The sequence below is a fragment of the Astatotilapia calliptera genome, chromosome 23, assembly GCF_900246225.1.
Source record: "Astatotilapia calliptera chromosome 23, fAstCal1.2, whole genome shotgun sequence".
NCBI classification, from domain to species: domain Eukaryota; kingdom Metazoa; phylum Chordata; class Actinopteri; order Cichliformes; family Cichlidae; genus Astatotilapia; species Astatotilapia calliptera.
The window spans coordinates 9,419,723-9,443,432 of record NC_039323.1 but is presented as its reverse complement, the minus strand read 5'-3'; the positions used below and the strand labels follow the sequence as shown (position 1 = coordinate 9,443,432).

At 40.7% G+C, this 23,710-nt stretch overlaps 2 protein-coding genes across 2 annotated transcripts; both read left to right on the top strand.

The window, feature by feature from the left end:
- Nucleotides 1-734: 734 nt before the first annotated feature.
- sft2d2a (SFT2 domain containing 2a) lies at nt 735-3,865 on the top strand. The gene is made up of 9 exons (XM_026159218.1): nt 735-816; nt 884-1,037; nt 1,127-1,216; nt 1,452-1,537; nt 1,640-1,721; nt 3,112-3,147; nt 3,254-3,312; nt 3,394-3,423; nt 3,526-3,865. Exons 2-9 carry the CDS (start codon nt 972-974, stop codon nt 3,563-3,565), a joined length of 489 nt encoding a protein of 162 aa, XP_026015003.1. The 5' UTR covers nt 735-816; nt 884-971; the 3' UTR covers nt 3,566-3,865.
- Nucleotides 3,866-4,648: 783 nt separating this feature from the next.
- chd1l (chromodomain helicase DNA binding protein 1-like) lies at nt 4,649-22,044 on the top strand. The gene is made up of 25 exons (XM_026159283.1): nt 4,649-4,859; nt 5,071-5,183; nt 5,695-5,801; nt 5,888-5,999; nt 6,095-6,126; nt 6,648-6,729; nt 6,818-6,980; nt 7,163-7,318; nt 8,018-8,110; nt 8,258-8,354; nt 8,488-8,561; nt 8,730-8,840; nt 10,083-10,197; nt 13,685-13,838; nt 13,996-14,185; nt 16,028-16,173; nt 18,042-18,205; nt 18,306-18,502; nt 19,576-19,674; nt 19,763-19,833; nt 20,069-20,183; nt 20,972-21,080; nt 21,167-21,397; nt 21,588-21,669; nt 21,855-22,044. Exons 1-25 carry the CDS (start codon nt 4,766-4,768, stop codon nt 21,975-21,977), a joined length of 3,030 nt encoding a protein of 1,009 aa, XP_026015068.1. The 5' UTR covers nt 4,649-4,765; the 3' UTR covers nt 21,978-22,044.
- Nucleotides 22,045-23,710: the final 1,666 nt, after the last annotated feature.

Genomic DNA, 23,710 nt, shown 5'->3' with positions numbered 1-23,710 from the left:
TCATCTATCAGTGGCTCTCAGACAGGGTCATTGAAATGATCAATTAATTTGCGACAAATTATTATAAAGGTGACAGCAAAGGATGTGGTTTCTACCAATAAAGGGAAGTCTAATAGTTCAAATACTAAGACTACTACTAGCCCTAAAATGCCTGAGAACCCCTGATTTTTAGAACACAATCACATTAATACCAAATGATCAGTCCTAATAAAGTGCTTGTGCAGATTTATTTTTGTCAGGGCAGGGCAACACAAAACATCTGTTGACAAGAGGGATAAACAAAGATGTTCTGTTTTGACAAGATTAAACACTCGGTCTTGAAAAAAGTGGGCCTCTGTGTGACAGTCTTTGCACATTTAATGGAGGTATGATAAGCAGTTCGGTTAAAATACTACGAAAAACGCAAAAGGTGCTTTATTTGATTATTTCTATCAATTCATTCAGAAATGCAAGAGAGGTGTAACAATTTATTTCTACCACTAACTAGTAGAAATAAATTGTTTTAAGCCCAGCTTTACAAAGTAAAGAAGTGAATTATATACGATGGACCAAACCACTTTGTTTTGATTCCCCGGGGAATCAAAACAATTATTTAACTTGTATAGTTATTTTTACAGTTTTAAGAGAAAACTTGTTATCTCCGAAAAAAATAAATAAAAGTGGTGTCTGGACCCTCTTGTTCACTCATGGCTGTACTGGGTGGTGCGTTTAAATTTTTCTAACACTGAGTCACGTCTGGGAAAAAACTGATCAGAGTGAGACGTCTTTGCTGCTGTTCCGGTTCAGGTGTGACGATGAAGTGACCCACCTGGCCAGGTAAGGTACTGGCAGCTCATCCGGCTCTCCCTCTGCTGGCATGTGACGCTGTTGTCCATTCACACAGATCTGAGAAAACCCGGCAAAGTTCCTATCAGTTCAGGAAACAACTATAATTCTTCACCAATTAAGCCGAATTTTAAAGCTCCTCGGGCATGGATAAATTAAAGTCGGTTCTGAGCGGTGAGGAGGCGCGCAGAGATGACCGGAACATTATACAGGTAAAGCCTTAATCCCATCTTTCACTGTTGTGGCTAGTAATCTCAGCTGGATCATTAATCGATCGTTTATTCAATCTCTACTAATGCAGCAAATGAACCAAGCTTCGACTTTAGGCTGGGGCACACGTATAAAGGGATTCATCGCCTGCTTCGTGGTGGGAGCTGCATGCACAGTTCTGGTAAGAATTTAATTTCTGTGTTTTTTGTTTTTGTTTTTTCTACGACAATATTCAGTCGCTCTCCACAACGAGGAAGAGCTCAGAGAAAGCTGGTGTTGCCCTACTGGTTCTTCTTGCTCTGAGGAATGCTGAAGATGTGATGCTCTTTCATTTGGCGACACTGCCTAGTCCCTCCTTAAAGTGAGGCTTATAAAACATGACGTGTGATCCACCTGCATTCACGTGTGTCTTGCAGGGAGTGTGTGTGCTCTTCCTCCCCAAGATTGGGATCACTCTCTTTATTGTCTTTTACACATTTGGCAACATATGTGCTCTGTGCAGGTTAGTGATGAAAAAAATACCTTGAAATGGGAAGCTTATTTTGCATGTTTTACACACTTAATACATGCTTTTCTTTCTTGCACATTTCACTGTGTCCAATAGCACAATGTTTCTGATGGGCCCAATGAAGCAGCTGAAAAGGATGTGTGACAAAACAAGAGCGCTGGCTACTACCCTTATGTTGGTAAGTGCAAAAAAAAAAAAAAAAAAAAATCAACCCCCAAAAGACAGAACATGTTACACAAACATGAGTGGACTGAGTTCAGTAAATTTAGATTCATTGCAAAAAAAATTCTGTTTTCCTTAAGAGTTCAAGAGCTGGTTAAAGGTGAAAGGATTGCATAACACAGCTTTCTGCTTAGAGGATTGCATGACAACACCAAGCTAGAGTTCAGAAAACTTGGTTGTGGATGGACTGACAAAAATCAGACCCTGATGTGCAAACGTCTCTCTTTAAAACTACAATATTTGCTGTGATGGAAGATTTGCTCTCAGAATGTCCCACAGCAGGTGCAATTAGGTTACCATCCTCTTTCTTTCAGTGCTCAGTATGCAAATATTTAAACTACATGTAGGTAAATAATTAAATCAGACACTAATGTGACACCTGTGTTGTAGATCTGAAGATTTTCTCAGCTTTAATGTGGTTATGAGCATGGCCATGTCGCCTATGTAATGCCCAAGCATCATACTTTGCAGTTCTGACATATACAACTGGAAGCAAGGGTATTATAGTTAACTAACAGGCCCTAAGAGATGTTAGTGCAAGTGAGGGAGGTCATCACTGGGCTGAAACAAAACAACATCAGATAGAAACCAAAAACTTTAGGGATAGCCAAATGAGCAAACTGGTAGAGTCATAAAAAGAAGGAATGCACTGACTCGCTCAGCAAAACCAAAAAGCCTAAGGGAAGACCACAGAAAATATAAGACAGATGAAACCAGGATGACCTTGTACCAGAATGAATGGAAAGGAAAAGAAGGAGAGAAACTGCTCATGATCTGAAGTGTACCACATTATCTGTAAAACATGATGGAGGCGATGTTATTGCATGGGCATGTATGGCTGCTAGTGCAACTTGGTTACTGGTGTTTATTGATGATGTGACTGTTGATAGAAGTTGCGGGATGACCTGTGAAGTGTGCAGGGGTATAAACTGACCAGACTGCACTTCACAGTGCAAATAGACCCAAAGCAAACTGCACACTAACCCAACAGTTTCTCAGGAAAAGAAATGAGAAAATCAATAGAGCATGCTTTTCAGTTATTAACTACATAACTGAATGCAGAAAGACTCACAAACTAGGAGTAAATAAAGGCAGCAGAAGTAAAGGTCTAGCACAGCAAGACATTTGGTAATATCCATGGTTTCTAGACTTTAAGCAGTCAATGATTTTTATCAAAGTATTAAACAATCCTTATATTTACAACTATGTTAGTTTGTACAGTTAATGTGAGAGCCTAAAAATGAGGGTCTGTGTCCAAAAAATAGCTGTACTTCAAAAACAGTTTACACAGACTTTTGTTAAAACCCTTCAAATTAAAGCTAAAAGTCTCTCTGTCATTGCTTTAGACTTGTCTCGTTCTGACTCTCTGTGCGGCTTTCTGGGTGAGTGAGCCTCCAAAAAATACTTATGATCACTTCTAACTTTATCTGTTTATCTGTTGGATTAATGTCAGTGTTTGATCCCAATCTCTCTCTTTTTTTCTCACAGTGGAAGAACTTTGGACTTGCTTTGTTGTTTGTTATCTTGCAAGTCTTGTCATTTACCTGGTGAGTCTCTACATATCGAATTAATTTTTTTTTTTTCAGTCTTAAATTGTTTTTTGTTACATAAAATGTGTGTGTTTTCAGGTACAGCTTGTCATACATCCCATGTGTGAGGTTTGTAGATTTTGCTCCATTTATTCAAATCTTCTGTATAAATAATCAGAAAAAAGTGGTGTTCAAAGCCTAAATGTCTGGTTTATGTTCTTTACCTTCCAGAGAAGCAATCATGAGGATGCTGGCCATGTGCATGAAATAGGCCATGTGTGTTTGCGGTGAAGGTTCAGCTTGGATGAAGTGTTGAAGAATGGGGCAGGTCTCTTACTGAAGTTGCTAAAATTGGCTCCTTTAGAGAGTCTCTGGCCCTTCCTGCTGCTCAGACATTTGTTTATAGGTGAAAAAGAAGCAAATTTTCTATTTATCTTTCTCAGTTGTGCTTCATTGATTGATTGATTAATTTTTGGTGACCACTCAAATTTAACCAGTTTATAATGATTGTAGACTTTGTTTGTAATATGTGTAAATATCTGTAATAAATCAGTATTTTAAACTTTTTAAATTTGTTGTTGTTGATTTTTGTTTTCATCTTGCTCAGAAAAAATCTATTTTTATTAAAAGTTCTTATGGTCTTAAATTGTGTTGGTATTTGAATGTGAAGCTCAAATAGTTAATCAGGGTATGAACAGGTCCTGTTAATATTATAATATGCAAAATGTATTTTTTTTAAATGGTGAATTTTTAGTTATCAGGAATTATCTCTCATTTAGTATAAGTTTATATTTTTGGTTCTTGTTTCTGTTTTCAGAACTAAACTGTCAGAAAATCTGTTTCACGTTAAAACTCGAAGCACTTATTTTTACATCTATTTGTGGAGCTTTTAAGACCTTTTCTTATTATTTTGTTTCTAGGGAGCCTTTTTTGTAAAGGCTTTTTGTTGGACATTGGCTTCCTTTTCGCTCATTTTCAGTCCAGTCCTCGAACCCGTCCATTTAAAGAGGAATGTCTTTTGTTTTCTGAGGTCATGAGTAATTCAAGCATAAAAAAGACCCCGGGCTTCAGAGATTAACCAGTGTGACTTCTAGCAAAGAAAGCACCATTAAATTTTATTATCAGGCACTTAGTTACTAGCGACCTGTCACAAAAAGCCAAAGTTTGTAAAATGTGCAAATTCTTAATCGTTTCTAGAATTTAAAAACAGTTTTCCCCGTATATTCTGTAGTTGCATTTATGTTTGCATATATTTCCCGTTTTCCTAGCAAAATATAAAGAAATGAGCGTTGCTCAAGAAAGAAAACAAACTTTTGGCGAAGTTTAAAAAACCGCGCGCCTTTCCGTAGCGTCACGTGACCCAGTCAGGAAGCATAAACTGCATGAAAACAACAGTGGGAACTCGTATGTCTGTACATGTCTGCGATAAAGTCGTCTTTCGTATAAATTGTAGTCCTGCCGGTCAGCAAACATGTCGGACATTTTGGTGAGAATAAAAAACAGCATCGCGGAGAAAAAGAAGGCGGATGTTGCTCAAAGTGACCTGAAGAAATGGGGATTGAGAGGTAGAAAGGCTATTTTTAACCTGGACGACTGACCTGCAAAGTACATACAAACTTCAGGCTGTCTTCACTCATTCACAGTGACATGGCGTTTTCTGTGGATACAAACTAAACGCACTTAGAGCAGATTAATACACTTTCAGCGCCGTCCTACATGTAATTTTCAGAGATTATATTAAACGTGCTCCAGCGGTGATGATCTTTCTCCTCACAGGGATACAGCTGAGACCCTACCAGCTGGACGGGGTGCACTGGTTAACTCAGTGCCTGAAGAACCAGCAGGGATGCATCTTAGGAGACGAGATGGGCTTGGGTAAAACCTGCCAGGTATGACATCATCTGTTTACCTGTAATCCAGAGCCCTGGCATGGCTGGACAGTTTTTATATAGGCGGTGAGGCTTGGAGCATCTGTTACACTGGGGGTGCCCAGAAGTTGATTCTAAAAAGCCTCAGTGCCATGTGACATATCAATTGTGCCTTTCGTTATATTTTTTACAGCACTTTTCTGTCACTTGGACCTAACGTGACATTTGTATAATTACTATAATTACATTTATTTTAATGCAGTTTTTCTACTCCATAGGCTTACACCTTTATAACATTAGCATACACTGGATCAGAGCCAGTGCTCTTCAAAGTTAAGCAATGTTTCTCTGAAGAGAGATTCTTGGTTTCCAAGTGGCTTGTTAGACAAATTACACACTTTGCTTCAATTGAATGAGAAGTTTTCCCCTTATGTGTCACACACTCATGAATCTGACCATTTGGGGGCTGCTTTATATATGGCTTATTATTTACATGTTCTAACGGTGTCCTGGTCATCATGTATCCCTTCAGACAATCTCTCTGCTGGTGTACATGTCAGGGGCTCTCAGGAAGAAAGGACCATTTCTGGTGCTGAGCCCACTCTCTGTCCTGGAGAACTGGAGGAATGAGTTGGAAAGGTGGAGCTACATTAATCAGTAATTGCATTTCATTTGATAATGTGCTTTTAGGGCTGTCTGTAAACCTGTGTGTGCCTCGCTTTCAGCTTCGCTCCCTCACTGACGGTCCTGGTTTACAATGGAGACAAAGAAAGGCGGACAGAGATCCAGCAGGAGGCGAACTCTCAGGACTTCCATGTTCTTCTCACTACATATGAGGTCGGAGGCTATTAAGTGAAAACAAAACAGGATAAGGTTTCACCTTTGTTAAAACTGATATATATATATATATTTTTTTTACCTGTTATTTCCAGCTGTGTCTCAAAGATGCTTCATTCTTGAAACGGTGAGTTTGTACTTATTCTTGATCTACATAAACTACTCTGGAAGCAATGTACTGTGAGGAAAATTTAACTGTGGGGTCCTAATACAAGTTTATATAGTTTTAAGCAAGAGGTGACAGAAAAAAGGACCAGTACCAACAGAGATATTGCTTTTAGGTCGCTCTGTGTCGGCTCTTCCCGGCCTTCACCCAGTAAGATCGGCTTAAACTGTAGTTATCTAGGTTAGCGACCTGTATGCCTGAGATGATCATGTTATTCTAGCCACACTACAAAACCAAGACTAGAAAAAACTGTCACAAACAAAGCTTTAATATTAGTCTGAAGCCTGTGTGTCTGTAGTAATCTACAGAGATTATTAGAGAGGGGCCATTCTTTTAAACGTGAGCCATTTTTAATATAAGCAATCCACCTTTGTATCAAATTATATGTGACAGAAGAAAAGGAAGAGAATAATGGTCTTTAAAGGTTTGTTCACTGAGAACAAAGTTTTCATGTGCTGATATTTCCCTGATCTCTTCCTCAGGTGGAAGTGGAAGGTGCTTGTGGTTGATGAAGCTCACAGGTTGAAGAATCAAAACTCGCTGTTGCACAAAACTTTGACAGAGGTACTAAGCAACACCTGGTTTGGGCAGATTTCTTCATTGTCTTTCCCTTGACCTCTTAAATCAGTTTGTTTGTGTTCTTCTCTTGTAGTTTTTCGTGGGATTCAGAGTCTTGCTGACAGGGACTCCCATTCAGAACAACCTGCAGGAGCTCTACTCCCTGCTGAGCTTCATCCAGCCCAATATCTTTATACCAGAAGACACAGACAGCTTTGTCAACTCTTACTCTGATGTACAAAGTCAGCCTGCGTTGGGTACGATACATAATTATAGCATAACAAAGCATAGCTTACATTCAGTGTTATTTCTGAGTCCATGCGTCTCTCCATATCCAAATAAATGTTTTGAAATATAATGGGTGAATATTGGTCACGAAAAAGTGGAGTACAGTAATGCACTGTAGGAACGCTAACCATGAATCTTATTACTTTTATAGCTGCTGAGCTCCAAAGCATCCTGGAGCCCTTCCTGCTCCGTAGAGTCAAGTCTCAGGTGGCCGTCGATCTGCCCAAGAAAACCGAGCTGGTGGTTTATCACGGCATGTCCGCTCTGCAGAAGAAATACTACAAAGCTGTTCTGATGAAGGATCTGGGTGAGACTTGGGCGCTATGGTGTGCTGTGTCATTTATAAATGCATTTTCTCTGCAGTACTTACCCTGCCTCTTTACTTATAGCATTAGCAAGAAAGCACCAGCTCAGCTTATCACTGATTTTTACAGTTGGCATAACAGACACTAAATCCTGACTTCTCTCTATCAGTTCTCTCTATTTTAGAGTTGGTTTTAAGGTTTTACTCATCACCTTAAAGAACTTCTGGGTCTGGTCTCCAGCTGTGTAGGAGAAATGTGCTATTTTTTTGTCTGTTCCAAAGTCGATGAATAAACCTGAAGGTGATCAAGGCACGAATATTCTGAGCTCTCATGGTTGCTTCATAGCTTTTATTATTAGTTTACTAGTTTTCCTAGGGATGTTCCTGGCAACTAATTTCTCAGTCAACTAAACGAGGAACAAAAATGAGACTAACCAACTAGTCTACATCTAAGAAACACTCGGGTGTTAAGTTACATTTGAGAACCACCAAAAACTCATAACAAAGGCATTTTGTTATGTCCTTATGTCCTTGTTTCATGTCTTATAACTTTACACTGATTTTGTTGTTGTTTGATTTTGGCTTTTTCCACTTTGTAGGCTGTTTTTAAAGGTGCCAAGTGGAAATAATAGTTCTAATAGTATCTGTTTAGTGGCATCAGTCATTTGTAAATTCAATCTGCTTCTAAAACTCTTCTTTCAGAGGCTTTTGGAAATGACCAAGGCAGCAAAACTCGGTTGCTGAACATCTTGATGAACCTGAGGAAGTGTGTTGACCACCCTTATCTGTTTGACGGTGAGAGGTGCAGAGTGATGATGTAAAAAAGACTGGCTTTAGTTCTCTCTGCTACAGGAAAGACCTGAGGCGTAGGTGTGTTTTCAGTGGGACAGGATAAAGCCGCTTCCATTACATTCTATGTTTGTGTGTCTGTTTCTTGGATAGGAGTTGAGCCAGAGCCATTTGAGATGGGGGAACATCTCATTGAAGCCAGTGGAAAACTTTGTCTTTTGGACAGCATGCTGACATTCCTCCACAAAGGGTTTGCTGATGTGTTATTTGGCTCCACCTGGTGGTTTAGTGCGGCATTGCTGTAATGCTGTGATATTCTAAGTCACATATTCGTCTTTAAATTGAGTCTTACAATATTTGTGTTTTCATATCTGTGGTTGAAGGGGCCATCGGATCCTGCTGTTCTCTCAGATGACGAGGATGCTCGATATTCTCCAGGACTACATGGAGTACAGAGGTGAGTGAGAGTGAACATGAGGGGTTATTGTTCATTGACTTACTATTAATTGTTCTTAATGGCATGAATTAATTAGTAATTATTCTCATTCTTCATAATGGCAAACTTGAAAACCATTTGATTTATTCTTAGTTATAAATAAATGCTGAATTCAGCTTTTCTGTTCAGGTTACAGCTACGAACGTCTGGATGGGTCAGTCCGAGGGGAGGAACGAAACCTAGCAGTGAAAAACTTCAGCAGCAAAGATGTCTTCGTCTTTCTGCTCAGCACTAAAGCCGGTAAATAAAGCCCTGGTGTAGTATTTTCTTTGATATACTTATATATAAACTCATGTTAAACCGTTTCAAGTAATGAAGTCTATTCAAGTAATTCCTGTGAGTCAATAGCACAGACTTCCGACTGATCTAAATGTTCAGTTTCAGTCAGGTTCTCCTTTTTTTCCTTTTTTAAAAACCTTTTTTTCACTCAATGAGTGCAGATATTCCTAATATGGTCATCAGAGGCACCGGAGCCCCACCCAGCTGCTGTCGGCAATCAGAAAAAAGGTGGAGGACCTAAAATTACTTGTTTCAGTCAGAGGATGAACTGAGGGGCTGCATTTTGAACTCGTGCAGAGCTGTTCTAGTAGAAGAATGGAAATGCAGAGCTGGGACAGAATAGGTTCTATTTAAGATATTCTTCAGACAAATGTCTGGATCTTTTGCTTTTTCATTTTACTGCAACATAACTAATATAACTCACTGGTAAATGTCACATGGAGAGCCCATACAAGAAGTGGCTGTTATTGGTTAGCCACAGAAAATTTCAGAGGGATGTTTAAGAAGCAGGTCTTTAGGCAGGAGGATGTGGGAAAAAAGCTGGCATTTGTTTACAAAATGCAGCTTCAGAGCAAGCTACCACCTCTTCCCTCCCCTGCTACTCAATACCAAATACTTCTGCGCTCTCAGCCTCACCTGCATGGGCAAGAAACGGGTAGACAAAACCTAAATAGTAGATCGGTCAAAGACGATCCTGAAAGAGATCCTGGTTCCTGCTAAAAAAAACACAAACCTAAATAGGGATAGAAAGTCATCATATGATCCGCTATCACGCACCCCACTGGTTATGATTGGGAACTAGGCATATGAAAAGGGGAAGCAGTAACCCCTTCTACTGTAGACATTTTAGATGCCAAAAGTGCTGAGAGTGCATTTCACAAACAAGACTGTGGCAATTTTTAAGATAACACTTCTGTGAACTCTGCTGTAGATTCAGATATGCAGACAAGCCTGCAAGCTCAGCTTGAGCTGACTTTCTAACACAGAAGTGGCTGAGAGAGGAAAGGGGAGTGATGACAGGAGATAAGAGCTGCAGCAGAATGAAACGCCTGTGTAAATAAGGCCAGCATGTTTCCTGTCACAGATTATGATTTTCTTTAACCTGTTTACAGTAAATGCACCAATCCTACTGTTTCTTTATTGCGTGCACAAAAATCGAGAGCCACAATTTTCAGTTTTTGTTCTTTCCCTCTGTCTTTGCAGGGGGAGTAGGGATGAACCTGACAGCTGCTGACACTGTCATTTTTGTGGATAGTGACTTCAACCCTCAAAATGACTTGCAGGCTGCCGCACGCAGCCACCGGATTGGTCAGAACAGGTGAAGCATACGAGAAATGATTCCAAGCAGGATCCAATCGGTATTTCATTTAGGTGTCCTGAAAGTCGCACCGTTTCGCAAAGGGACGTGCAGCATTGACAGCACAAAGAAGTGGTGAAAACTTCTGCACGATGTCCTGTTTTGCTGAAGAAAATAACTATCTCATTAGGCTTATCTCTAGTTAGGTGTGAAAGAGTACTCCCTGCATGCAACCTAGCTATTGCACATCAATAAGGCTTCATAGGGATGCTTACAGAAAGCAACAAAATTGATGCAGCAGAGCGAGACAAAAATGTTAACACTTACTTTGGTAGTGTTTTTCCATATTTTTATTTTTTCCCATGCTGGGGAACAATGTCTGCGATATCTTTTGATTTATGTCGTAAAAACAAGTTAAACAAGCCAAGATTATGTTGCACACTCATCATTTCACAACCAGCAACATGAGGGCATTGCCAGGAGGTTCTCGTTGAAAGAATTCCTGCACCTCCTGAGCTGTCCTTGGCTGCTTTACTTTTACTCTGTGGTCCAGCTCACCTGAAACCATTTCCGTTGGGTTTAGGGTGGATGATTGTGAGTGGCAGGCCTGAAAGTGTGTTTTGGCTCATTATTAAGAAAAACAATTGAATTTTCATTGAACTTGTTAAGTCTTGCTGTAGTATCATGACTGTAGTATGAGTGCAGAGCTCCCCTTTTGTTTTTCTTTCATGCAGTAACTGTTGTTGAAATAACCGGACCAGTTCAGGCGGTGCAGTTCGTGCATTATGCAGAGACCAGCTTAAAATCGAATGAATTGTTAGAGGTGTCACGTTGATATACTGATCTGTTCACAACAAGCGAGAAAATATTCCACCTTAAAACTTAGTGGTTGTCGCTGTCTCCATTTAGCTTCTTATTAAAGATTATGTGTTATGTTGTTTCAATATTTATATAACCCTTTGTCCTCTGGTTAGACAGAAACTCTATATTTCTTTTAAAGAAATATATAGCTTTTAAAATATTTGTAGGATACGTTGCAAAAAATCAGGTGCAGGGTGGGGATCAACAGGTAGAGCATTCAGAGGTGAGGTACAAATACGGCTGATGGAGAGGGGCATACTGGCAAAGAACGAGATGAGTTCGGAGAGAAAGATATGATCTGTTGTTAGTTATTCGAATATTTTACATATTATAATATTTTGCACATATCTGCAAGTCGCAACACATCACACTACACCTCCAACAGCTGACCTTAAGAGTGGTTTCACCATGAACTTCAGGCAAATGCGCATCAAATCCGACTTTTTTGACCCTTTGCGACCCATATCCGATCATGGTATGACAGTGTGAACAGCACAAATCTGATATTTTCAAATCCGATCTGGGTCACTTTCGTATGTGGTGCTGAATCCGATACATATCTGATGTTTTAGAAAGCGACTGCTGTTTGAACGGTCACGTCGCATTAAATCAGTCTTCTACGTCACTGACACAAGACAGACGCCAAATATCAGCGCCCAAGAAGACATCGCGAACGCTTGCTGGCCATCCAGTGAAACTGTTTGGAAGACAACGTTGGAGAAACGTGAACATTTTATTTGTACTGTATAATCTGCAGATTCTGACAGAAATCTGCAACTATCGCTCCTCTCTAAAACCGCAATAAGGATAATTATTAGGCCATATCTAAATAACTTGATAACTTAAAGCAAAATTGGGAAATGTAAAGTCCGAAACAAGTCTTTATATTAACAGCCATCAGTCAAATAACACTGTTTGGTCTGGGTCTAAACAGAGCGCGTTGTGTGTGACGTCTTCTTTTGCGCATGCGTTTTATTTGTAGTGTGAACAAGCAGACAAAAAAATCGGATTTGATCCAAAAATTGGATTTGAGCATTAAGACCTGCAGTATGAACGTAGCCTAAGTTTCGATTAAATGATCTACTTGGTCTTCATGTCTTTTTTCTCTTGTGGTGGTCTTCATTAAAGGGGACATGAAACACTACACATATAAAGGTTATTTATAACACTGAGACCTACTCTCAACTGACATAGATGTAACACTGTCTGTGAAACTGGATTTAAGAAATAAATACCTAAAGTTAAACATCTTTAACACCATCTTCTGTCAGTAAATGACGTTAACCGGTTGGTTGGTTGCAGCTAATAAACTTACATTAGTTTCTGTTAGCTAACTAGTGACAGAACCGATAACTCCAAGAAGAGCAAGGAGACTAAAAATAAAAACAACTAAAAATCAGTCTAAAGGGGTCATTTTTGTGTTGCTACAATGAGTTTTATGTTACGTTGTTTACTTTCACTCTCCGTCTCGTTAGCAGTATCTGGCTCCCCGCTGTTTGGCTAGCTGCACTCAAGGGGGAAAATCGAGCTGTTAGCCGTAATATTCGGGTTTGTTACGCACTTTATAAATGAGGACTGCGTGGAGGTGGAGGAGAGCCTGTTTGATCCAGGTGTGAGGTGATTCACCGGACCGACAAGCTGGTGTTAGAAACTCACATTTTTCCTCGTCTGGCCAAGTAAGGGGCGCAGTCAGCTGATGCGATCAAAACTATTTTATGCAGTAAAAAAATCTTTCTTTTCCCACGAGCACATCCAGTTTACAACATAACAGCACTACATGCACACCACAAACATAACTGTGTTTCTTACTGAAGCACGATTGGATATCCTAACAGTATGTCTGTAGGAAAAGTAGGCCGATGCGTGCCATGGACAAAACAACAATAAAAAATCTGTCACTTTTTAAAATAAAATGTAAATTAGCCTTTATATGTGTTGCGTTTCATGTCCCCTTTGATGGCTTTTGTGACTGAACTTGAAAGGTTTTTGAAGTGTTCTGGACTAACAGACTTTCATGTTTTAAGGTAGTATTAGTCGGTTGTTCTCCTTAACATTGTGGGGGTGTTTGCTGTATACCAACACTGCCTTGGCATGACACTGTCAGTCTGGCATCAGTCAGCTAGACTGCTGACTTGGCTGCCATACTCGGCTCTGACTTAGCCAGTAGATATCAGGTCCAAGAGATCTGTTTACGTCCGTAATGACTGTAAATTTGTTTCAGAACAAGGTTAGATAATAACCCATACTTATCGTGAATTTCAGCAAATGTAGACTCTCTTTTGCGCCACATAGACTGTATGTAATCAAATCTCAGACATGATTGGTTAATAGATCTCCAACCACTGTATATGTACCTACATTTACAGTCTCAGACTGCTGCAGTTGAATTTATATACGTTTATCCTTTCAGTTTGATTCACCTAACTTTTAGTCTATTTTTATTACATTTTCTATTGTATTAATATCTGCATGTCAGTCGTCTGTGAAGCACTTTGCAGTAATCTACAGGAAATGAGCTATAAAAGTAAAGATTAATTGACTGATTGATTATGGGTAGCTTGAGCTTTACTCTATGAATTTAACAATTCTCAACTTAATGGAAGTTCAATGTGATGTTGGGGTTCAATATTTGAATGATTTCCTACAGGCCTGTGAAAGTGATCCGCCTCCTGGCACGAGACACTGTGGAGGAGATCATGTACTCTCGCGCTGTGTCCAAGTTGCAGCTCACCAACACTGTTATTGAAGAAGGCCGCTTCTCTTTACTGGATCAAGCTCAGTCAGCTGCAGGAGGGCTGCAGGTTTGTGAGCTTTAAATCACTGAAAATAAATTCTATCACTGCAGGATAATCCCTGATAATCTCTGAATCCTTCAGTGCTCAGTTTACTGTGTGTCCGCTTTGTATGAAAACCTCTCCAGTTTTCACCTCCTCTGCTCACATTTCCTCTTCGGCACAGCTAAGCGAGATCTTGAAGTTTGGCATTGATAAGCTTTTGTCATCTGATGAGAGCTCCATACAAGATGTGAAACTGGAGAAGATCCTTGGCCTGTCACATAATGGTCATTGGGTGGATGATGAGGACTACTCCCAGCATGAAGAAAATGAAGAGGATGATGAAGGGAAAGGATCTGAAGCTGACGGGCAGAGTATGTTTCATTATAGTGTACATGTTGAAATCTCAAATCACTATGGGCTATTCTTAGTGTGCGAATTTCAAAAACTACTAATATAATGTAACTGGTGTGGTATAGCGAACATGTTGTTCCTGCGTGTAAGCGACTCTTACTTTTGGTTCTTGAACTGCAAACCACAGAGGAGAAAACACCCAAGATTGCTTCTCTTGGGCTCATCACTAGAGGTTGCAAAGAAAACAGAGGAAATCTGCAAATCACTTTAGGTCAGGAGTGACAAATTTAGTTTCACATAGGGCTGCAAGAGAAAATGAGAATCACATTGAGAGTAAGACAGATAAGTGTTCAAATACAGTCCTATAAAAATAAAAAAGGTAAAAACAACCTTACTTCTTCCATAGGGATTAAAAGGGTACATTGCAGCCAGGTGCTGCTTATCGAATGTAGTATAAAAGCAGAGATTTTACCAGTTTTCTGTTGTGGTATATTGAGGTGTGTGTTAACACAATGCCACAGCCTTTCCAGGAGTGGATGTCCCAGTAAATTCACCTTGAAGTCAGACAGTGCAAGGCTCAAAGAAACTGCAAAAAAACCTTGGAGTGGCATCTGAGACTCTACAGGCCTCAGTTAGCATGTTAAATGTTAAAGTTCATGACAGTACAGTTAGAAAAACATGGAAGAATCCTGGAAGGATTACCAGGAGAAAACATCTTCTCTCTACGGCATCACAGCTTAGGTTTGCAAACCTGCATCAGCCCAAACCACAAGACTTGGGCAACAACATCTTTTGACTGAAGACACCCAATTGGAGGTGTTTGGCATAATGCACGGCGCCATGTTTGTCACGAATACCTATTGCATGCTGTCAATCGTGGCGGAGGCATGATGATCCGGGTTCGTTTTGCAGCCACAGCATCAGGGAACATTGCAGTCAGTGACTCGTCCATGAACTCCTCTGTATAACAAAGTATTCTAGAGTCAAATATGAGGCTGGCTGCCTGACCGAAGCTGGGTCATGCAGAAGGACAATGATCTCAAACACAGCAGCAAATCTACGGCAGAATGTCTGAAAAGGTAAAGAATCAAGGCGTTACAACTCAACCTGAAGACCTTCCAAGAACTAGATTATTTTTATATTATATATTAAAACCAGTCATCCCCCCCCTCATACAGCTGAAGCCTAACAGCTAACTAACACAGCATGGCATAACTGGCAATGAGTGGGTACTTTTTTTTTTCTTTTTTTTTACCATGAAGAAAGGCCCGTTTACTGATGTGTCATAAAATGACGGCTGTTTTTAAATGATATAATTTGTATCATCATTTTGAATTCAAACACCAGCAGAGATACTGAGTCATGGACAGCAAAGAGGGGCGGGAAGGTGCTCCGTCAAAAAGACGCAAATCTAGAGCAAAATAAGTTTGAACCCATCTCAAAGTGACGACTCTGTAAAAGGAAGTCTCACCGCAGCACAGGAAATGAAAGTCAGGGAGGCCATTAAGAAGATGATTTTTCTGAGAAAGTGTTTCGGGTGTAATGTGCAGCAAATTTCATCCCAATAAATTAGATGATTCCATAAAATTTTCCTCACGGGCAACGAGATAAGTTTAAGTAGAGAAAAATGGGCTTTTGACAAAATGAAAGCAGGACAAACTAAATATGTCTTGCCCCCGATGTGATTCTCATTTCTCTCGTGTCCCTTAAGTTTGACACCTCCATTAAAAGCCTTTAAAGAAGCCAGGAGCCTGTTAGTTTACATGCAGATTTTGACCTCCTCTGTGCTTCATCACAGCCGACATAGTCTTTTCTCTCTTTGTGATGATTATCTCAAACCTCTGTCCCCTCTGCTCCTTTAGACCACCTGTACTTCTTTGAGGGGAAAGACTACAGTAAGGACCCCAGCTCTGAGGACCAGAAGAGCTTTGATCGTTTGTTGGAGGAGCAGCTGACCGGGTTTCAGAGAGCAGCAGGAGAGGGACGAGCTCTGCGACACAAAACTGGAGTAAGACGCCCCGACTTTAAATTAAAACAGAATTATCTTTGTAAGGACATGCATCCCACATGAGGTTAGTTATGTATAGACAGAATGCTGAAAACTTAAAAGAAATTAGCCATGTTAGACACTCATCGTGGCTCTGCAGTTTAAAGTTAATTAGCAGACGAGGAACACTTGGACGGAGGACACATCCACCCCCATGAAAAATGAAGGGAACACTGTGATGATCACAGTGTAACACAGTCTGTAAGATGTTGGGGACATCAATCAGTTCGGTCCTGACAGACTTTTTTCTAGTTTTGCTTTTTGCTCGTGTCCTCGTCGCTACCACAACATGTGGGCGTAACGATAGAGGTGCAGGCTGGTGGTGTAATGGCGTGCTTTGGGCCCCTAAGTACCAGCTGAACATCATTTAAACAGCATGGCCTACCTGAGTGTTGTCACTGACAAGGTCCATCCCTTCATGACCACAATGTACTCATCTTCTGCAGACCGCCTTTAGGATGTAGTGAAACAGGAGAATCATAGCATGGATGTGCAACCGGCAAACCCGCAACTGTGTGATGCCGTCATGTCAATAAGGACCAAAATCAAAGGAATGGTTGAATCCATGTGAAGTCAACTTGTGTTGCTAATCAGGAAAAGGCAGACTTTCGGTGCCATTAGAACTACTACTGCCTGTGCACAGTGGTCCAAAAGACCTTCCAGGAACAGCCAAGCTGTTTCCTAGAGAACTGATTGGTCAGTAGGCGATAATTTTGTACCTTTTGATCTCCAGTCATAAACCGCTGCAGAGCAGTTTAGGTCTGCAGCATATGTTATCATGGAAATGTACACAAGAACTTAACCGCCAACTTACCTGGATACGTTCAAATCCTGCTTTGTAGTACACATCTGCGGTCTGCGAAACCATTTGTTCCGGATGTTCCTGATTAATGTAATCAGAGACAACAATAGAAAGTATATTTTTAAAGTAGCTGACTAAAAACTTCACAGGCACATCTATGAAGGTCATTGCTTTGAATTCAGGTGAAGAAGTAGTTAAGACTTGTTGTCGATTTCTCATAATAATGCTGCCTCTTTTATTATTGTTGGACGGATTGTTATCTCTTCCTTTCAGGATGTTGCAGGTGATTGAAACGTTCCGCAGGCTGTCTTTGGTCCTCGGTCATATTTCACCATTACATGTCACAATTTTTCCTTCAGCTGTCAGCCTTTTTTTAATGTTATCAAAAGTGAATACCAGTTAAAACCTATTTTAATCACAAGATTCTTGTTGCCTTGGGTTTTTTCCCTACCACACTCAGTGTTGTAGCTCCTATGGGACCGGGTTGTTAACTCTGGAGGAGCTGTAGCTTTAACATCGCTAACGAGAGCATTATAGTTAACGAAAACTAACTAAGCTAGTTTTTGTTAACTTTGCTAAATATTCAAACACTGTCACATTGGTAGATGTGTTTATTGAGAATGGGATCACCGCAGGACTGACAGTCAACAGTTAGAAAGCTTTGTTTATATTATAAATTCTACTTTCTTACATTTTGCGCCTGACAAATATTATCCACCTCAAAATTCTCCAAATACCAGAGCGATTACTGAAACTCATAAAATCTCAACTGAAATTAAACTGCACAAATAAAAAAATGGAAAATGGATCAAATGTATACTCTGGACTGAGCAACATTTAATTGACTTTAATTTTATCTGTGGGTTGATTTGAATGACTATTACAGGAAATCCCAGCAACCACAAAAACCCAGGCTTTCAGTGTTACTTAAAGGATGGATACAAAGCAGCCTCACATGTTTTCTTACGCTGATAATCCCAGTGTTGCAAGCGTTATATGAGTGTGATTTTTCTCGATGGGTTCTCAGGTTTCACTGTCGGTAGCCCTTGGGATTCCAACGAGGAAGAGGAAGCCTGTCACGGAGGCTGAGCTGGAGCTGAGGCGGCAGAGGAGGGAGGAGGCTGCAGCCAAGAGAGCCAAAATGCAGGAGGAGATGAAGAAGAAGCAGGAAGAGCAGAAATACAAGAAAAAGTAAAGATTTATTAGTTTATTTGCTTTTTTAAAACAATTCTGAGACTTCTTTTGCACAAACAGTTTTTCCCTTTATTTGACTTGTGGGTTCGTTGTGCAGAATGGCCTGGTGGGAGTCCTGCGGGTACAGATCTCGGTGCCTGCCGTCTGTGGACAGTGAGGAAGAGGAGGAAGAAGAGGAGGATGGCAGCAGCATGTGCTCCACAGACTCTGACAGCACGGATATCCACTACGTTCTGGGGGATGTTACTCATCCTCACACCGCCCGGGGAGACGCCATCATCGTCCACTGCGTTGGTACGTGCCCCATTTTCAAATCAAATCAAATCAAATCACTTTTTATTGTCACATCACATGTGCAGGCACACTGGCACAGCACATGCGAGTGAAATTCTTGTGTGCGAGCCCCACAAGCAACAGAGATGTGCAAACACAACAACACAAACGAGCAAAATACAAGAATGGCCAACCTGAAACTAATAAATATATGTACAATTTTTCTTGTTACTTCGTAAACTGACACATTAGAATTTTTTTAATTCAGTGTGCGCTTTGTAGGAACTATAGATGGATATGGACATTACATGATGTCACCTTTCGGTACAGGTACAGGTGCTAAGTAATAAGCTAAGACCAAGAATTATTTTCACCAGAATTAAAGCACAAACTTCAGCTCCTCATATGGTCTGGTGAGTAAAACATATGATGTGCATTGGATTAAAAATCCTCCAAAAAACACCAACAGTGGAGAGGTTGAACCTGAATAAGACTGTCAGGACAGCTGTCAGTCACAGTAACCACATCCTTAGCATTAAGTCTCTCAGTTTTAGGAGGCTACTAGATAATTACCTGTTATTACAGTGTGATACACTAAAAGCCCTGACTTATAGTGCAAAAGTTAACAAAAAAGTACAAAATTGATCATTTTCTTGTGCAAAGCAAATAAGAACTACTGAACGACTCACTAATGGAAATAAGAAAGAAAAAAAAAAGTCTGTTGAGCAGACCCTAACCAACGGTTTCTACCTTAGAGAAGCTGATTAATGCCAACATGGTGCCAAACAGGCCTCTGTAGAGAGAAAGATTTATCTTACACAAAAGAGAACTAGATCTGTACCAGTTGCAGCAGGACTGAATGTTGGATTGCGTAAAAGAACCTGGTGTGAAAACTTTGATGTCGTGCAAAGTCTTAAATAATACCTTAATTTATCAGTTCAAACCAAAACAACTGGCAACATGTCAGATGGTAACTTTGCCACGATATGATGCAGGTGTGGCTTTTAATTCGTGTTTGGTGCGCCTTGGGCACAATAAGTTTGAAAACCAAACCACAGCATGTGTTATTTACCAAAGTAGTGATTCCTGTGTAGATGACTCAGGTCGGTGGGGAAGAGGAGGTCTGTTTACAGCACTGGAGGTGAGATCAGACGAGCCGCGAAAGCAGTATGAGTTAGCTGGAAAGATGAAAGGTAAGATTGACAGTAAAAAAGCATTTTATTTCTTCTTTGGTGGTCTGACTGAAGAATGAGTCACAAAATTAAATATGATTTGTTTCAGATTTGGATCTTGGAAGTGTGCTTCTGTTCCCAATTAATGACAAACAGTCCAGATTGAACAGCCAAGATCAAGTAGGTTCTGGTTGAAGAACTCTGCTGCATAAAACACCCTGAATGTCTTAAAAAACATGCTTGTTTCACAATATTTTTTGTTTCTTTGCAGTAGTAGTGATCATTTGTGTGATATACCTGCTTTGGGTTAATGTGTGGTGACAGGCTTGCAAAGCTGTGAGGAACAGCACTCAGTGCCATGCAACAGTGATCAGATAATGTGTTGATCAGCTTCCATCTCCTTCCTGTCACCCAGTTAGCCCTAATAGTGGCACAGCAGCGAGACAAAGCCAACAACTTGTCTGGGATCTTTCTGAGTGCTCTGGATGAAGGCCTGAAGAAGATTTACAAAGCGGCCAAAAGAACCAAGGGTGCAGTAAAGCATTTCATGCTATTTTAATACAAAAAAGTGTGAAATGTCTTTTTTTTTGTTTTCATGTAGCCTGAGACTGGTGAAATTGTGAAAAAAAAATTTTTAAGTGTCAAGTCAGCAGTGCTCACATAAACCCTTGTAAAGGTTCGAATAATAACCGAACACCTTACAGTAATAACACACCTTGAAAATGATGCGTTATTACTGTAAGACCTGATTGGCAGGATTTACAGGACGTGCTGTGTGCCATCTGATGTGTGCACGCACAAATTCTTACAAACACAACTGCAGAAGAACAACCAATGAAGCGGGAATTTATATTTCCTCTAGTTATGTTGCACGCTAGATGAACTGATTAAAAGACTTTGCACTCGCTGCTTTTGCTGTTTGTGCCCCAAAATCAACCGATACCTTTAAGAAACTCGTAAAGACGCTTCTTAAATCTTACATTTAGTAATCGAGGCACAGCTGTGCACATTATCAAACCAGGTTTGTTTTCTTTCTCCCTCTCTTCTCTCTTTGGCTCAATAGGTCTTTATTGCAAATACTCTTCTTTTTTTTTATGCCTCTTAAATTCTTTGTGACTTGATTATTATTTCTCCTCATGTCCTTTGAACCTTTACACGTGATACTGGGCTACAAATAAATTGGCTTGACTTAATTCTCATTCACCACAGTGTTTTCTTATTGTTGTAACCCTCTGCACTAAAATACTTTCAATGGTAAAGACTGCAGAAGGCTACTGCTAACAGCCACTAACCCTTGTTGTCTTTTTCCCACACAAAGCAAGTGTTCATCTTCCACGTATCGGTCACGCTACCAAAGGTTTCAACTGGTACGGCACAGAGAGGCTCATCAGGAAGCACCTTGCTTCCAGAGGCATCCCCACATTCATGTATCTTTTAGTGCTTTCAGAGCATGGACTCAGTAGTAGTAGTAGTAGTTGTGATGTCTGTAATCTTCTCTTAACCAAACTTTCAGATACTATCATAGCAGAAATGTCAAGAACACAGCTATACCCCAGACATCCACTTCAGCATCCTCCCCGGGGCTACAGTTGCAAAATTCTGATGACACCGACTCTGCAACCTCCGGGCCCTCGGCTACACTCCAGAGCCCTGCAGACCTCCCTAGTTTCATGAACGGGGTCCGTGTGTTTTTCTACAACTTGCCTGCATCAGAGAGGAAGAGGCTGGCCCGCTATCTTATCACATATCCTTTAATACTGGTTGCCACAGCTTGGTGTTTTAACAGTTACTGTCTCCTGCGTGCTTTCATCTGCGGCAGTTTGTGTGGTTTTGTTGAGAAAAGAGCCCGAAAGCTTAAAAGCCACAATTGCGAACTACAGAGGTGTGGTACGATGCTCAAATAATGTTATAACTCCTCCTTAGCTGAAGTGCACTTATGATGGAGATGAGGAGGAGATCATGAGTCCGGATGTCACCCACATAGTAGCAGAGGTGGAGAACAACATCCACTCACAGGTTAGTGTCATGGTAACTCTCACTGATGCTTATCTGACGTTTGACATACATAATCTTTTCCAGTAATGTTTATTTGTCGAGGTGGGGCGGAAAGAGTTACGAGGCATTTTCTTGAGGCAGATTAAATTTCTTTAGGTTGTAAACGATGTAAATTAAATACTATCTCTTTGTTTTGTTCGAACCAGGAGCTCCAGGATCTGCTGCGTCAGTACAGTCAGGCTGTTCCTGTGCAGAGGGCCTGGCTCGAGTCCTGCTTTTCCAAACAAACAAGAATCAACACTGCACAGTACCTACATAAGCTCAGATAATACACTGTTTTATTGGTGTGTTTTTAAATTACGTCATTAAATTGTGCTTCGTCACAATGAACTCTGAGTTCACTGTTGGATGCTTGACACATAGTGCAGATCATTTGATAGCTATTAAAATTGATTATCTTTAAGCAGCATAAGGAGTAAACGAACAACAACAAAGGAGGAGGTTTGATGTGTTTTACATAAATACATTACTAGGTTTAAAAGAAATATAAATGACACAAAATCATTCATACACCTAATTTTGTCAATTCAGGCTCACGGGGCATAGCCTGTCCCAGCTGTCATCCCTCGACAGGGCACCAGTGCATCATCGGGCCGGCGCACAGAGACAGACAACCATTCATACCTACTGCCAATTTACATGATTCCAAACATTCTTTACAAATAAATAACTGCAAAGTGGGGTGTGCGTAATTATTCAGCCCCCCTTTGGTCTGAGTGCAGTCAGTTGCCCATAGCAATGTCTATGGGCAACTGAGAGAGACCATAGAGACCTGATGAGCGCTAATGACTAAATAGAGTGCACCTGTGTGTAATCTAAGGTCAGTACAAATACAGCTGCTCTGTGACGGCCTCAGAGGTTGTCTAAGAGAATATTGGGAGCAACAACACCATGAAGTCCAAAGAACACACCAGACAGGTCAGGGATAAAGTTATTGAGAAATTTAAAGCAGCCTTAGGCTACAAAAAGATTTCCCAAGCCTTGAACATCCCACGGAGCACTGTTCAAGCGATCATTCAGAAATGGAAGGAGTATGGCACAACTGTAAACCTACCAAGAAAAGGCCGTCCACCTAAACTCACAGGCCGAACAAGGCTGATCAGAAATGCAGCCAAGAGGCCCATGGTGACTCTGGACGAGCAGCAGAGATCTACAGCTCAGCTGGGGGAATCTGTCCATAGGACAACTATTAGTCGTGCACTGCACAAAGTTGGCCTTTATGGAAGGGCGGCAAGAAGAAAGCCATTGTTAACAGAAAACCATAAGAAGTCCCATTTGCAGTTTGCCACAAGCCATGTGGGGGACACAGCAAACATGTGGAAGAAGCTGCTCTGGTCAGATGAGACCAAAATGGAACTTTTTGACCAAAATGCAAAACGCTATGTGTGGCAGAAAACCAACACTGCACATCACTCTGATCACACCATCCCCACTGTCAAATATGGTGGTGGCAGCATCATGCTCTGGGGGTGCTTCTCTTCAGCAGGGACAGGGAAGCTGGTCAGAGTTGATGGGAAGATGGATGGAGCCAAATACAGGGCAGTCTTGGAGGAAAACCTCTTGGATTCTGCAAGAGACTTGAGACTGGGGCGGAGGTTCACCTTCCAGCAGGACAACGACCCTAAACATAAAGCCAGGGCAACAATGGAATGGTTTAAAACAAAACATATCCATGTGTTAGACTGGCCCAGTCAAAGTCCAGATCTAAATCCAATCGAGAATATGTGGCAAAATCTGAAAACTGCTGTTCACAAACGCTGTCCATCTAATCTGAGCTGGAGCTGTTTTGCAAAGAAGAATGGGCAAAGATTTCAGTCTCTAGATGTGCAAAGCTGGTAGAGACATGCCCTAAAAGACTGGCAGCTGTAATTGCAGCAAAAGGTGGTTCTACAAAGTATTGACTCAGGAGGCTGAATAATTACGCACACCCCACTTTGCAGTTATTTATTTGTGAAAAATGTTTGGAATCATGTATGATTTTCGTTCCACTTCTCACGTGTAC